The 16,269-nt window shown below is 51.3% G+C and overlaps 1 protein-coding gene across 2 annotated transcripts in view; it reads right to left on the bottom strand.

Moving 5' to 3' along the window:
• ALDH1A2 (aldehyde dehydrogenase 1 family member A2) overlaps positions 1-16,269 on the bottom strand; it is a 72,727-nt gene that overhangs the window by 33,313 nt on the left and 23,145 nt on the right. For both annotated transcript variants that reach the window (XM_038750155.1, XM_038750156.1), the window contains exons 2-4: positions 4,988-5,092; positions 3,191-3,331; positions 1,769-1,898 (exon numbers count right to left, since the gene is read on the bottom strand). In XM_038750155.1, the coding sequence (XP_038606083.1) occupies positions 1,769-1,898; positions 3,191-3,331; positions 4,988-5,092 (376 nt within the window). The remainder of the gene's footprint in view (positions 1-1,768; positions 1,899-3,190; positions 3,332-4,987; positions 5,093-16,269) is intronic.

The following is a 16,269-nucleotide window of genomic DNA, read 5'->3' as shown; positions in this document are numbered from 1 at the left end:
GGTGCTAATTCTGTTTATGAGGCTTGTTAGGGTCCTCCCGTGCTCTCTCCAGGGGGCTGCCGGCAGGGGCAGGGGCTTTTTGTGTCCGCCACCTGCCCCTGGGATTCCCAACCAGAAGCAGGGCCTGGATCTGCCCTGGACCCAGTCACCCTGGACTCGGCCAAGTCCCTTGGGACCACAGGTTGACTGCCACCCTCCCTCCTGGGCCATCTCCAGATCCTCAGGGGCCACATCCTGCCCCGGCCCAGGCCCCCGTGCTGCCCTGGGGTCAACCCGTTGGATGCCGTAGGAAACCCACTTCTCAGCAGGATGGGGCAGGGAAAGGAGACTGTCCCAGTTGGGAACCTCCAAATATTTCCCAACCGACAGGCAGCAGAGCTCTGGAGCAGCCCCTGCCCCCTCTAAAGACCAAGGATTTGGGGCTGGGGAGCGGGGATGCATTGACCGACCATATTAACTGGTGGAATGAGGCAGATTTTGAATCCCGACTGGTTGGGCTAGCTATGAATTTCCTTTTGCCCTAGCCAGAGGGTGGCAAAAGATTCGCATTATAAACTCTTTGAGGGCAGGAGTTGGTCTTGTGTCTGCAATACACTTCAACGTCCTCTCAGTACAGTGCTCTGCCCTCGGCAGGTTCTCAGTAATTACTATGGTTGACTGAAGAGGCCGGTGCCTGAGGGAAGGCAGCGGTGTCTTTTGGAAAGCGAGTGAATCGTGGAGCATGGAGACACGGATTCTCGAGTCCTCAGTGGGCTGCTTCGTAGCTGTGTGACATCAGGTTAGTTGCTTAACCTCTCTGGTCCCCGCCAATGCAATGGGGAGGATTTTCCAACCTCATCCAGCCTCCCAAGGGCAACCCCAGGAGATGGGAGATGACAAATGTGAGAGGAGCTGGAAGAAAGAGGTCGCCAAAATCCAACAAGTTCTTCCCATTTTAGGTCATAAGCTCTTCAAGAGCAGGAATTGTGTATACTAATGCTATTGAACTCTTTCCGGTGCTTAGCACAGTGCTCTGCACATCATAGGTGCTCGATAAATACTACTGATAGACTTACTGATTATTGCATTCATTCATTCAATCGCATTTATTGAGCACTTAATGTGTGCAGAGCACTGTACTAAGCAGTTGCATCCTCCAGTTTAACCCAGTTGTGGATCCAGTGGGAGGATCACAGCCCTGGGAGTCAGGAGATCTGGGTTCCAGTCCCGGGAAGGTGACCGGAAGAGAGGAGGGAGTCCGGGGACCACCACGTGAGCCAGGGTGCTAGAATCAAGCCCTCTACGTGGAATCCCCATCAGGAAATCTGAGCTCCGAGGCTGGGCTGTGGCAGGCTCCACCCTCCTTTTTGCAGCTTAATAATAATAATAATAATAATAATAATAATAATAATAATGGCATTTATTAAGCGCTTACTATGTGCAAAGCACTGTTCTAAGCGCTGATGTCCTAGCGGGCTCTGCCCAAAGGTCTTCCAGTCAGCTGAGTGACTCCCGATCCCTCTGTGGCTGACCACGTCTGGGCACACAGAGCACGGGACTGGACCCAAGGAAGGAGACAGAGGGGACTGTTTCCTCATCTTTCCCTCTGCGGGTTGCCCATTCCTCTCCAGGATGCCCACACCCAACGCACCACAGCCATCTGGGGCCACACCAACCAGCAACCCCATCACCACAAAGGGTGTGGGTGTGAATGGTACGGGGGGAGGGGAGACTGTGCCCAATCCCCTGCCCTAGATCCTCCCACTCCCTTCCCGGGAAGCACACCCACCTACAGGGATGGTGGTTCCGTGGATCTTGTCGGCCCAGCCAGCGTAGTAGCGCAGGGTTTTGATGACACCCTGCAGGTCCACGTAGAAGGCCTGAAGGAAGGGTTTGCCACTGTTCAGGGACTCCATAGTCTGAGAGACGAGCAAAATGGGACATGATCAGTGTCCGTCCTTTGGCCCCCTGCTCCCAGCCCCCTGTTCCCCACCGGAGGAGGAATCCCAGGTGAGGGATGGTCACCAACACGGTAGCGTGCTGCCGTTGAAAAACCTCACAACCCCCCGGGGTTGACTGGAAGACCTGCTGGAGCAGTTAATACAAAACAACAGATATTCCGGGCAGTTGGATGAGGGAGCCCCCCTAAGCGGAGGGGAAAACCGGCCCCGGGTGGCAGGGCCCAGTGAAGTTTAGTGAAAGCCACTTTGCAGACCACAGATGCTGCAGCAGACAAGAAAGTCAGGAGGGGAAGGAGGCCCACACCCTGCATGGATTTAGGAACAGTGGGGCCACTTTTAATCCTTGAACTGGAGAATTGAGAGTTTGGAAAAGGCTTGGAGAGCAGAGTGGCCTAGTGGCGAGATCACGGGCTTGGGAGTCTGAGAACGTGGGTTCTAATCCCGGCTCCGTCACTTGCGTGCTGCATGATCTTGGACAAGTCACTTAACTTCTCTGTTTCTCAGTTACCTCATCTGTAAAATGGGGATTAAGGCTGTGAGCCCCACGTGGGACAGGGACTGTGTTCAACCTGATTACCTTGTATCTACTCCAGCACTTAGAACAGTGCTTGGCACATAATAAGCACTTAACAAATACCGTCATTATCATTATTATTATGGCTGTTGCCATTGTCCTAACCCTAACCGTAATTTTTTGTAACGTAGCCACCCCATGCCAGCAGGAGATTTTGGGCATCAGGAGTGTGTTCCTGAGCAGATGAAGGGCTACTCTTCTGAACCTGGGTTCCCTGTTTCTGATGATGATGATGATGATGGCATTTATTAAGCGCTTACTATGTGCAAAGCACTGTTCTAAGCGCTGGGGAGGTTACAAGGTGATCAGGTTGTCTCACGTGGGGCTCACAGTCTTAATCCCCATTTTACAGATGAGGTAACTGAGGCACAGAGAAGTTAAGTGACTTGCCCAAAGTCACACAGCTGACAAATGGTGGAGCTGGGGTTTGAACCTCTGACTCCAAAGCCCGGGCTCTTTTCCACTGAGCCACGCTGGTTCTCCAGGGGAACACCGTCCAGGCCGGCCTGGCGCAGTAGAGGAGAGGACCAGTAGCCTCTGACGGGCTCTCGCCTCTTCCTGATGCTCCTCCCACCCTCACCGTTTCCCCCTCCATGTCCCCACCATCCTCCCCTTTCAGATGGAGAAGCTCCCACCCCCTTCGGAGGGGAAGGGTCCGGCGGAGATGGCCCCTTACCGCAAGGACGGCCCGGTCTCTCTCCACCAGGTCAGCCAGCTTGTCGAGGAGGCGGCCCCGCTCCGAAGCATCCATCCGCCTCCACACAGAGCCCAGAGAGAAGGCCAGGCGGGCGGCCTGCACAGCTTTGTCCGTGTCGGCCTGCCAGAGAGGGAGAATCCACCGTCGAGTTGGAGTGGTCTCGGGGCTGTTCAGGAAGTCAGAGGATCTGGGTCCTCATCCCAGCTCCTTCACCTTCCTGCAGGGTGACTTTGGACAAATTTTCTCTAACTAAACCCTTCCTTCCCTCTTCTCCCACCCCCTTCTGTGTCGCCCTGACTTGCTCCCTTTGTTCATCCCCCCTCCCAGCCCCACAGCACTATGTACATATCTGTATTTTATTTGTTTTTAGTAATGTCTGTCTCCCTCCTTAGAGACTGTAAGCTCATCGTGGACAGGGAATATGTCTGTTTATTATTGCGTTGTACTCTCCCAAGCGCTTTGTAGAGTGCTCTGCACACAGTAAGCACTCAAGAAATATGATTGAATAAATACAATTGAATGAATAAAGGCATTTAATTACTCTGAGCCTCAGTCTCCTCATTTGTAAACTGGGGATTTGATATCTGATCTCCCTTCCGTGAGTCCCATGAAGAACGGGAGCTGTGTCTGATCTGACTATCTTATCATTCAGTCAATCATATTTACTGAGTGCTTACTGTGTGCAGAGCACTGTACTAAGCACTTGGAAAGTGGAATTAAGCAACAGATTAATTAATCCCCCTCCTCCCCCTCCCCATCCCCCCTGCCTTACCTCCTTCCCCTCCCCACAGCACCTGTACATATGAATATATGTATGCACGTATTTATTACTCTATTTTATTTGTACATGTTTATTCTATTTATTTTATTTTGTTAATACGTTTTGTTTTGTTGTCTGTCTCCCCGTTCTAGACTGTGAGCCCGCTGTTGGGTAGGGACCGTCTCTATATGTTGCCAACTTGTACTTCCCAAGCGCTTAGTACAGTGCTCTGCACACAGTAAGCGCTCAATAAATACGATTGAATGAATGAATGAATGAACAGATAGAGACAATCCCTACCCAACAATGGGCTCACAGTCTAGAAGGGGGAGGCAGACAACTAAACAAAACAAGTAGACAGGCATCAATACCATCAAAATAGATAAATGGAATTATAGATATATAATAAATAAATAGAATTATAGATATATAGATAGATAGATAGATAGATAGATTGATTGATATGCAATATAGCAGGCACATTCCTTGCCCACAGTGAGCTTCTACTCTAGAGGGGGAGTCCAGTGATTAGTACAGTGTGTGGCACATAGTAAGCACTTAACAAATGCCCCAGTGATTATTGTTACAAGAGGTCAGGCACTGAAGTGGTCATTGATTGACTGATGCCCTGAGCTGACTACTTATTGATTGATTAATTGATCTATTGAGGGGGACTGGATTGAACTATACTTGGATTTGCATGCTTCATTCACCCTTCCCTCAGACCTACGGCATTTATGTTTAAATCTGTAATTTACACATCTATATTAATGTCTGTTTCCACCTCTAGCCTGTAAGCTCCTTGTGGGAAAAGAACATATCTACCAACTCTGTGATATTGTGCTCTCCCAAGTGCTTAGTACAGTGCTCTGCACACAGTATGCCCTCAATAAGTACCATCGATTTATTGACTGATAGAGGGGGGAACTAAATACTGCTCTTAATCCTTTAGGGCCCTCGAGGGTGGGGCACAGAAGCAAGGTGACCAGTGGTCAGAACGGAAGCAAATCCCTCACCTTGTCAGCTTCCTGAACTTCGCACACCTGCTCGCCTGTGGCGGGGTTGAAGACAGGAAACACTTTGCCGCTCTCTGAGTTCTGCCACTCATTATTGATGAAGATCTGAAAGGAGGAAGTGTCAGTCAGTCAATTGTAATTAATAATAATAATAATAATAATAATAATGGTATTTGTTAAGCGCTTACTATGTGCAAAGCACTGTTCTGAGCACTGGGGGTTACAAGGTGATCAGGTTGTCCCAAGTGGGGCTCACAGTCTTAATCCCCACTTTACAGATGAGGTAACTGAGGCACAGAGAAGTTAAGTGACTTGCCCAAGGTCACACAGCTGACAAGTGGTGGATCTGGGATTCGAACCCATGACCTCCGACTCCCAAGCCTGTGCTCTTTACACTAAGCCACGCTGCTTCTGAGCAGTTACTGTGTGCAGAGTACTGTATTAAGCACTTGGGAGCTTACAGTCTAGAAGAGAAGGAGAAAAAAGAGAAGGACGAGAAGGAGAAGAAGAAAAGGGGGAGGAGAAAGAGGAGGAGGAGGAAGAAGAAGAAAAGGAAGAAGGAGGAGGAGAAGAAGAAAAAGAAGGAGGAGGAGGAGCAGGAAGAAGAAGAAGAAGAAGAAGAAAAGAAGAAGAAGAAGAAGAAGAAGAAGAAGAAGAAGAAGAAGAAGAAGAAGAAGAAGAAATAAAGGAGGAGGAGGAGGAGGAGGAGAATGAGGAGGAGGAGGAGGAGGAAGAAGAATAAGAAGATGATGATGATGATGATGATGAAAAAGAAGAGGAAGGAAGAAGAAGAAGAAGAAGAAGAAGAAGAAGAAGAAGAAGAAGAAGAAGAAGAAGAAGAAATAGAGGAGGAGGAGGACGAGGAGGAGAATGAGGAAGAAGAATAAGAAGATGATGATGATGATGATGATGATGATGATGATGATGATGAAAAAGAAGAGGAAGAAAGAAGAAGAAGAAAGGAGCACTCTGGCATGATGCTGGGACACTGGGGTCCCCAGGCCTGGGCTGGGAGGTGGGTGGCCGGTTGCTGCTTCCCTTGTGGACAGCAGCTCTCCACAATCTGGAGCCTCTCTGGGGAAGGTCGTGCCCAGAACCAAAACTGTTACTGGAAATTCTTGGGATGGGGGTGGATTTTTGCAGGGAGCAGGTAATTTTGCTCCCCCAAACTCACCTTAAAATGAGCTGCTTTGAGGAGGGGCCACCAGGGTGGGGGGGGGGGGTGGAATTAGCTGATGGGGGGGGGGGGCAAATAGTGTTGACTGACAGGGAGAGACTTCGTTTGGACGTGAAATTCCCAGGGAGCGGGAGCTCCAGGGGAAGGAGGAAGAAGGGATGAAACGAGGGAGAGCTCAAGGTCAGACGCCAGAGGAGAAGAGATTAGAAAAGCAGCCAGAAAGGGCTTCTTGGTGTTTGGTGCTGAAAAGCATGTGTGGGAGGGAGATCCAGGAGAGAAAAAAGGAGGACAACATGAAAGATTAGCCGGTCCTGGGGCTGTTACTTCATGGGAAGGGCACGGGAATTCTGCAACATAAACATGGTGTCAAGTGCAATGGGGGAGCCTTCTTCCTCTCAGACCCAGCTTGTGTGGAGAAACTTTAATGGGTACCCCGCTAGGAGGCTTGGGACCCCTCCAGCGATCCTCATTAATTAATTCATTCAATCATATTTATTATTTACTGTGTGTAGAGCACTATACCAAGCGCTTGGGAGAATACAATACGACAATAAACAGACACATTCCCTGACCACAACAAGCTTACAGCCTAGAGAGGGGGAGACAGACATTAATATAAATAAATAAATTACAGATACGTGCTTAAGTGTGGTGGGGCTTGGAAGGGGAATTTCAATTGAAGTCAATTCAATTCAATCGTATTTATTAAACGCTTACTGTGTGCAGAGCACCGTACTAAGAGCTTGGGAAAGTACAATACAGTAATAAAGAATGGATGAACAAAGTGAGCAAATCAGGGCGATGCAGAAGGAGAAAGGGGGGCTTAGGGAAGACCTCCTGGAAGTGACGTGTCCTCGATAAGGCTTTGAAAAGCCGAGAGAGACATTGTCTGTCGGATTTGAGGAGGGAGGGCTTTCCAGGCCAGGGGCGGGATGCGGGTGAGAGGTCATTGCTGAGGTAGGTGAAATCAAGGCACAGCCAAGGTGATTGAGTGCTTTAAAGTCAATGGTGAGGTACCCAGGACCCCAGTAGGGAACCCACCAGGAACTCCACCAGGGATATCACCAGGGACCCCACCACAAAGTCAGGGCTTCTGCCCATTCCTCGCTCTGCCAGGTCCATTATTATTACTATTATCATTATAATGGTACTCGTTAAGCGCTTACTGTGTGCCAAGCACTGTTCTAAGCACTGGGTCAGGTTGGACACAGTCCCTGTCCCACATAGGGCTGACACTCTTAATCCCCATTTTACAGATGAAGTAACTAAGGCCCAGAGAAGCGATTTGCCCAAGGTCACACAGCAGACTTGTGATTGCCCTGACTCCATCCCTCTGCTCTACCCCTCTTCCCCGTCCCACAGCACTTGTGTACATATTAGAACAGTGCTTTGCATATAGTAAGTGCTTAATAAATGCCATTATTATTATTATTGGAAGACATGATCCCTATCTTCAAGGAGCTTACCATCAAATGGGGGAGGCAGGAGGTAAAGTCGATTAGAGCCAGAAGGAAGCAGTAGAGTATAAAGATCTGCACATAAATAATTTTGGTGCGTGTCGGGGATGGCAGGGTGAGTACTTAAGAGCTGACACAGAGTTGAGGGATGTGAGGTGGGGAGATTAAAGATTAATCAGGGAAGCCCTCCTGGAGGAGATGAGGCGGGAGCTGGAATCCTTGGCAAAGGTTTGGATCAGATTCCATTCCTCTCCCCGCCTCTCCGCCTTCATCCATGGGGACGCACGCGGGGCTCCTGCTATGCCAGGGCACTTTATTGTCGGCCAGCACTCAGCCAGACGGGGAAGGCCGGGCAGGGAGGAGGCGACCCCTGGGTGGGAAGGGCTGGTTTCCGTGTAAATCACTACAAATTGGACAGCCCCCAGCCCGGCCATTGTGCCAGGGGGTCGCCCTGCTGACTCTTCCCCTGAATCGATATTAATGAAGACAGGCCAAGGCGGCGAGGCAGGGGATCCGGGGGTTGCCACGGATTCCAGCCCTAGACATATGGAGCCGATCTCTCGGCCCCAGGCTGACCACTGAACTCGGCAGGAGAGGCGAAGCCTGGTGAAGTCGGGGGGTGGGGGACTGAGGTCTGGGCCTGGCCCCCCTCCCCTCCCCACTCTCTGGTCCTCTTTACTGGATCTCCACTAGCCAAAGAGCAGAGTGTGAGCCCTGTGTGGGACAGGGACTGTGTCCAATTTGATTAACTTCTAGACCCCGTTGTTGGGTAGGGACCGTCTCTCTATGTTGCCAACTTGTACTTCCCAAGCACTTAGTACAGTGCTCTGCACACAGTAAGTGCACAATAAATACAATCGAATGAATGAATGAACTCGTACTTACCCCAGCACTTAAACAGTGCTTGGCACATAGTATTATTATTATTATTATTATTATACAGAGAAGCAGGGTGGCAAGAGCACGGACTTGGGAGTCAGAGGACGTGGGTTCTAATGCCGGCTCTGCCACTTGCCTGCTGTGTGACCTTGGACAAGCCACTTCACTTCTCTGTGCCTCAGTTCCCTCATCTGTAAAATGGGGATTAAGACGGTGAGCCCCATGTGGGACAATCTAATTACTTTGTATCTATCCCAGTGCTTGGCACGTAGTAAGTGCTTAATAAATACCACCATTATTATTATTAGTAGTAGTAATATTATGATCAGGTCATTCAGAACCACACTGGATGGCTGAGGCTGATTAACAATAATAATTATAATAATAATAGTATTTATTAAGTGAATTATCCAGATCTTTGGCCAGTGGAGACCCAGTCATGCTGGGCCCGGGGCCTGTCCAGCTCCCCAGCTCTTAGCCAGCATCAGAAGGGGCAGCGGGGGAGATGCCAGGACACCTCCTCCTCCACCCCCCAGACACCAGACATCCTTCCCAATCTCCGGTTCTCCCCACCCCACCCCCGCAGCACCAGGCCATCTGGCCCTAGGGGAGGTGAACTGGGGGAGGCGCGGATCGGGGCCAGGATGGCGATCTGGCAGGAGACACGGTTCAGTTGCCCGGCAATTTCTTCCCAACGCCCTGGAGAAGAGCTGCGGGCCGAGTCCTCTACCCAGAGGCTGAGAGGCCACTGCCAGGGCGCTTCTGCACCGGACACGCGTGGATTTAGGGAATCATCTTTCAGAGGAAAATTCAGTCTTTGTCCAGAAGCCACTTGGTGAAACTTTAGCCCAAGACTCTGTTGGCTGGGAGCTGATCTGCACAGGCGGTTTCAGAGATGCTCACCATTAGTCCCGCCGTCTAGCTGGTCCTGGGGACTCTGCCATCACCAGCCTGCATTGGCAGACAGCACTCTGGGCTTTTCCAGCGCTTAGTACAGTGCCTGGCTCATAGTAAGCACTTAACAAATACCATAATTATTATTTTACATCTGCCTCCCGACACTGTTCCTCCATCCCGCTGCTGTTCCAGGAGGCCTGAAGACGATCCCCAAAGTCCAGGAAGGATGACCCATTCTCTGACTGTTCGCCACACAGAAGAGTCATGGGCAAGTGCAGGAGGGGGTAATTTAGTACTCTAGGCACCAGCTGCCAAATGTGTGGACCCCTGGTCCCATCAAGGGCCCTCGGGAAGAAAGCAATCACATCCCAAGCCCACCCAGCCCACTCACTTGAAAAACCCAATAATAATAATAATAATAATGGCATTTATTAAGTGCTTACTATATGCAAAACACTGTTCTAAGCGCTGGGGATGTTACAAGGTGATCAGGTTGTCCCCCTGGGGGCTCACAGTCTTCATCTCCATTTTACAGATGAGGTCACTGAGGCACAGAGAAGTTAAGTGACTTGCCCAAAGTCACACAGCTGACAAATGGTGGAGCTGGGATTTGAACCCATGACCTCTGACTCCACAGCTTGTGCTCATTCCACTGAGCCACCTCTCTGTCCTGCTGAGCTGAGACAGAAAGTCCCCACCCCAGAATTCCTGCCAATCAATCAGAAGCAGAGTGGCCTAGTGGGTAGAGCACGGGCCTGGGAATCAGAAGGACCTGGATTCTAATCTCTGCTCTGCCACTTGTCTTTTGTGTGACTGAGGGCAGGTCATTTAATTTCTCTGTACCTCAGTTACCTCATCTGCAAAATGGGGATTAAGACTGTGAGCCCCACGTGGGACATGGACTGTGTCCAACCTGATTAGCTAGCATCTACCCCAGCACTTAGTATAGTGCTTGGCACACATAATAAGTAGATAACAAATATCATCAAAAAAAATCAATCAACAAATCCTCCCCTTAGCTGGTTCAGGCCCCATTCACCTCAATAGAAAGTAGGGAGTTACTGGGAATATCTTTCACCTGCCATGAGATTCTTTCCCAGCCAATTCAACCCATCCCATTACTGTAGGCTCTTTAAGGGATTCTGCTGTGGGCTCCCTCCCTCCTCCACTAAACCCAAGGATAATAATAATAATAATAATGGTACTTATTAAGCATGTGCTATGTGCCAAGCACTATTCTAAGCACTGGGGTAAATACAAGTTAATCCCATATGGGGTTCACACTCTTACCCCCATTTTTACAGATATCTGAGGCACAGATACAGATAACAGAAAACATTTTTACAAGTAACTTAGGCACAGAGAAGTGAAGCGACTTGCCCAAGGTCACTTCAAGCACTGCACTGTGAGCACCTACTCTGAATCAAGCACTGCATTCCCTGCCCCTTCTCTGTCCTGTTCACTGCACTTCTGGTGTCTACTGAAGGACAGACACCGCAGGCAGAGCACTGCATTGGGTGCATGTGGACAAAGAGAAGTAAAAAGACACAATCCCTGCTGCCCAGGGGTTCACAGTTCTCTGGGAAGACAGGAGAGAGAAGCTAGTAGCTGCACTGAGGTGAAGAGTGAGAAAGGATGGTTGGAACAATAACAGAGAAACAAAAACCATATTTAACTAACTGATGGACCAGCATAAGAAGGAAGTGAGGAGGAGGGGTGCTCTTACTAGCCACAGGGGCAAGGATGGATCAAAGATGGGGGTAGTGTACAGGACCCCCCCACTCGCGGGGGCCTGAGTGTAACAGTCCTACCTTCCCAGGCTAAGCCCCATTTTTCCTCATCTCCCTTCTGCGTCGTCCTGACTTGCTCCCTTTGCTCTTCCCCCTTCCCAGCCCCAAAACACTTATGTCCATATCTGTCATTTTATTTATTTGTATCGATGTCTGTCTCCCCACTTTTAGACTGTGGGCTCATTGTGGGCAGAGAATGTGACTGTTTATTGTTGTATTCTACTTTCCCAAGTGCTTAGCACAGCTCTCTGCCCACAATAAACGCTCAATAAATACGAATGACTGATTGACTGACTAACTGAATGCTTCTTCCCAAGTGGCCCTGGGCTCAAGGAGGGACTGGACTTCTCCGAGTGACCCCTCGGAGAAGGGGCGATCACCACCAGCTCCTGGGAAGTTGGGGTCAGGGGCTTTGGCAAAGACCAAGCCGGGCTTCAAAGAGAATAATAATAATAATAATTGTATTTGTTAAGCACTTACTATGTGTCAGGCACTGTTCTAAGTGCTGGGAGAAGAGGGGAAGACCCCCAGGCTGTACTCACATTCTCCCCCAAGCCCCCCATCGAGGGTCTGGTTGGGGGCTGGTGGGGACAGGGCTCTGGGGGCTTAGGTGGCCTGGAGTTGGGGGAGGTAGTAGACCAGATTCCCAGGGAATCTGGGATGGGGATGTGCAGGGATGAACAATCCCTGGCCCTTTGGAACAGTGCAGCCCCGGAACTTTTCCATTTCCTCTCCTGGGCCCGGGATGTGCCGGCGAGGCGGCGGTGATTTACATTCCTAGGGCCGGGGCCGGAGATACCCCCCCACCCCCGGCCCCCCGGCCCCAGTCCATCCCCCTCCAGCTTCCCCAGGTGCAGGCCGGGGCTGACTGCCAGTTCCGAACAGACGGCGATGGCTAGGGGGCTGGGGGTGGGAGAGAGCACCCCGGGACTCAATGAGCAGCAGCCCCAGGCTTCTCCCAGTCTAGGAGCCCTCCAAAAGTACGTGGCAGCCCCCCTCTCCTCCAAATCGAGGGAGGGAAGCTTTTCCAGCTCTGCTCTGGTCATCCCCTCTCTCCATCTCCCAAGCCTGGTCAGCCCTGGACCAGACCCATAGAGGGAAGGGGTCTTTCCCAGCCAGAGGAAACTGGGGGCTTGGAGAGAGGAGTGTGGCCCACAGCAGAGAGTGGGGAGGCCAAGGTCCAGCTTTGGAACCGGGATGGAAGGAGGTGCCCAGTGCTGAGAGGGGGCTGAGGAGAGGGGAGTTGCCCGGAAGGATGGGGGCCGGAGGCATGTGGGGATGGGGAGGCTCTAGAACCCAAAAGGGGCAGGGAGGGAGGATCCAGGGCTTAAGGAGAAGAGGAGGGGAGCAGGGACCAGGGCTGAGCAGGCCAGGGGAGATGGAGAGAGGGGTGACCATGGCTGAGTGGGGAAAATGATGGGGGGAGAGTCCAGGTCTGATCAGGCTGGGGGGAGTTGGGGAGAGAAGGAGTCTGGGGCTGAGCAGGGAAAAGGAGAGATGTGGTGGGGTGGGGGTCCAGGGCTGAGCAGGCCGGGGGAGGGGCAGGGCATGCGATGCCAGAGTCATCTATGAAGCAATCCCAGCTGTTTGGCTCGCAGCTGGAGGGGACGGAGGAATCCGGAATGGCCCTTTACCGGAGAGACGTGTGAGCCGTCCGGCGGCGGGCCTCATTTCCTTTCGCAAATATTTCATAACAGCAGAGATCCCGGGCACCTGGGCCTGTCGGCGCAGGAAATTTCATATCCTCTTCTAGCTTGGGGGCTTCGCTGGGCCCCTATCAAACGCCCAGCCTGGAGAGGAGGGGGCCAGGCCCGGGACGAGGCTGGGGGGAGGCTCCCCCAGATCCCCGAAGGGAAGGCCAAGGGCACAGGTGCCGGGCCAGTACTCCCAAGAGGTTCAGAGTCACGGAGGCCACCCTAAGCCGCTCCCGCCGGCAGCACGGTTTGAGGATGGTTTCGCTAGCCAGAGATTACAGAGCGGCCCTGGTGCTGAGCGGGCACTGAGTGGACACCCAGTGAGCACTGAGATGGCACTGAAAGAGCACTGAGTGAGCAATGAGAGGGCACTGGGCAGGAACTGAGGGAGCACCGAACAGGCATCAAGCAGGCACTGAGTGAGTGCTAAGTGGGCAGGGGCCTGGTCTCCCAGTGAGGCCAACAGGGATGAGGATCCCCCTCTTCCCACAAGTATACGGTCCAGGCAGGTAGGTGCCTAGGAGGTGGGCGGTGGGAGCCAGGGCCGGGGCCTGCCCTGGGAATGGGAACCAGCGATGGGAGGAAGGACGGGTGCCACTGACGCTCATATGAGGCTGTCATGGTTTATTTGGCTGCGGGAAACAAGTCCTTGGAAAATGGGAAATGCCTCGAACGATGTGTACAAAGGGGCCTGGAGAGCGGTGGTGGGTTGCCATCACGCTGGCTGGGGGTGGAAGATGGAAGACGGAGCATCAGGATGCAGATGACAAGCTCTCTGGCTTCGGATTGGCGCCATCTTATAGTTTCAGAGAGCTACAGTCACCTCGAGGGGCTCGTTATGGGCAGGGAAAGTGCTAATTCTGTTATACTCTCCCAAGCGCCGAGTACAGTGCTCTGAACATAGTAGGCACTCAGTAAATACCACTGATTGATTGAGGGGGTTACTCAAGTCACAGAACAAGCTTGGAGCAGCGCCAGGATAATAATAATTATTAATACTATCAATCATTGAGTGCTTATAATGTGTTAAGCCCTGGGCTAAACGCTGAGGGAAATGCAAGGTAATCCAATCAAACTCTGTCCCTTTCCCATACAGGGCTTAGGGCCTGAGTTGGGTATCTGTGGGTGGTGGGGGAGGGGGCTCAGGTATTTTATCCCCATTTAACAGAAGGACAGAGGGGTAAGTGACTTGCTCAAGGTCATATAATAATAATAATAATAATAATAATGGCATTTACTAAGCGCTTACTATGTGGAAAGCACTGTTCTAAGCACTGGGGAGGTTACAAGGTGATCAGGTTGTCCCAGGGGGGCTCACAGTCTTAATCCACATTTTACAGATGAGGTCACTGAGGCCCAGAGAAGTTAAGTGACTTGCCCAAAGTCACATAGCTGACAATTGGCTGAGCCAGGATTTGAACCCACGACCTCTGACTCCAAAGCCCGGGCTCTTTCCACTGAGCCACGCTGCTTCTCTGCTTGGTCATTTAGCAGGCAAGTGGCAGCACCAGGACTAAATCCGCGTTTCTTGACAGCCAGCCATGTGTTCTTGCCAGAACCCGGGTGTGGACTCTTTCTACTAGGCCACGGAAACTCGACCAAGCCTTGATTGTCATCATCATCATCACCAATGGTATTTATTAAGCACTTACTATGTGCAGAACACTGTCCTGAACACTTGGGAGAGTACAGTGTGACAGAGTTGGTAGATACATTCCCTGCTTACAATGGGCTTCCAGTCTAGAGGGTATTCCATTCATTCATTCATTCATTCAATTGTAGTTATTGAGCACTTACTGTGTGCAGAGCACTGTACTAAGCACTTGGGAAGTACAAGTCAGCAACTTGTAGAGACATTCCCTACCCAACAACTGGCTCACAGTCTAGAAGGAGGAGACATTGTCCTGTTTGCCCTTCCCCAACAAGTTCAATGAGAAGCCGCGTGGCTCAGTGGAAAGAGCTCGGGCTTGGAAGTCAGAGGTCATGGGTTCTAATCCCGGCTTCACAACTTGTCAGCTGTGTGACTTTGGGCAAGTCTCTTCACTTCTCTGGGCCTCAGTTCCCTCGTCTGGAAAATGGGGATTAAGACTGTGAGCCTCACGTGGGACAACCTTGATTACCTCGTATCCCCCCAGTGCTTAGAACAGTGCTTGGCACATAGTAAGCACTTAACAAATACCAACATTATTAAGTTCAGCAATTCAACTGCATGCTCTCGAGCCCACCCTTGAGCCCTCTGATTAGGAAGAAATGTACTGATTGATGATATATGCGCTTCATTTTATATTATCCTAGAAGCAGCAGCATGGCCTAGTGGCAAGAGCACAGGCTTAGGAGTCAGAGGTAGTGAGTTCTAATCCCTGCTCAGCCCCTTGTCTGCTGTGTGAGCTTGGGCAAGCCACTTAATGTCTCTGTGCCTCAGTTACCTCATCTGGCAAATGGGGATGAAGACAGTGAGCCCCACGTGGGACAACCTGATTACCTTGTATCTACCCCAGTGCTTAGAACAATGCTTGGCATGCAGTAAGTGCTAAACATATACTGTAATTTTTTTAAGCACTTAGTCCAATACTCTGCACACAGTAAGTGCTCAATAAATATGATTGAATGAATAAACGTGAGAGTCTCAAGAGGTTTTCCTACCCCACAGAGGACTTCTATATCGCGTTCCCCCACCCACGGAGATATGATCAACTCCTGTTCACTCCCTTGCCCTCCCCCCCCCCCCGCCCTGGGGGTCTTCCCTGGGGTCTGAGATGGAAGGAGAGCTGGGAGGGAGTGTGGCGGGGATGTTAGGAGGGGGGAGGAGAGCAAACCCCATGTTCTCATCATCATCAATCGTATTTATTGAGCGCTTACTGTGTGCAGAGCACTGTACTAAGCACTTGGGAAGTACAAGTTGGCAACATATAGAGACAGTCCCTACGCAACAGTGGGCTCACAGTCTAAAAGGGGGAGACAGAGAACAAAACCAAACATACTAACAAAAGACCACACACCCCAGACCCTGAGCCTGGCCAGGACAGCCACCCCCTGGGGGAAAGGAAGCCGGGATGGGGGACCACAGGTCAGAGGAAGCCTCAAAGGATAGGCCCCTTGGGGTGCGCGGAGGATCTCTGTGCCTCCATCTCGTCTATCTCGCCATCCGACCCCTCAGCCATGTCCTGCCTCTGGCCTGGAATGCCCTCCCTTCTCAAATCCCACAAACGATTACTCTCCCCCACTTCAAAGCCTCATTGAAGGCCCATCTTCTCCAAGAGGCCTTCCCTGACTGAGGCCCCATTTCTTCTTCTCCCATTCCCTCCTACCTCACCCCAACTTGTTCCCTTTGTTCTCCCGCCCCCCTCCGCCCCAGTCAGCCCCACAGAACTTGTGTCCATGCCTGTCA

Source organism: Tachyglossus aculeatus, chromosome 8, assembly GCF_015852505.1.
Source record: "Tachyglossus aculeatus isolate mTacAcu1 chromosome 8, mTacAcu1.pri, whole genome shotgun sequence".
NCBI classification, from domain to species: Eukaryota; Metazoa; Chordata; class Mammalia; order Monotremata; family Tachyglossidae; genus Tachyglossus; species Tachyglossus aculeatus.
Note: the sequence above shows the minus strand (reverse complement) of the source record. Positions and strands in the feature narration are given on the sequence as shown.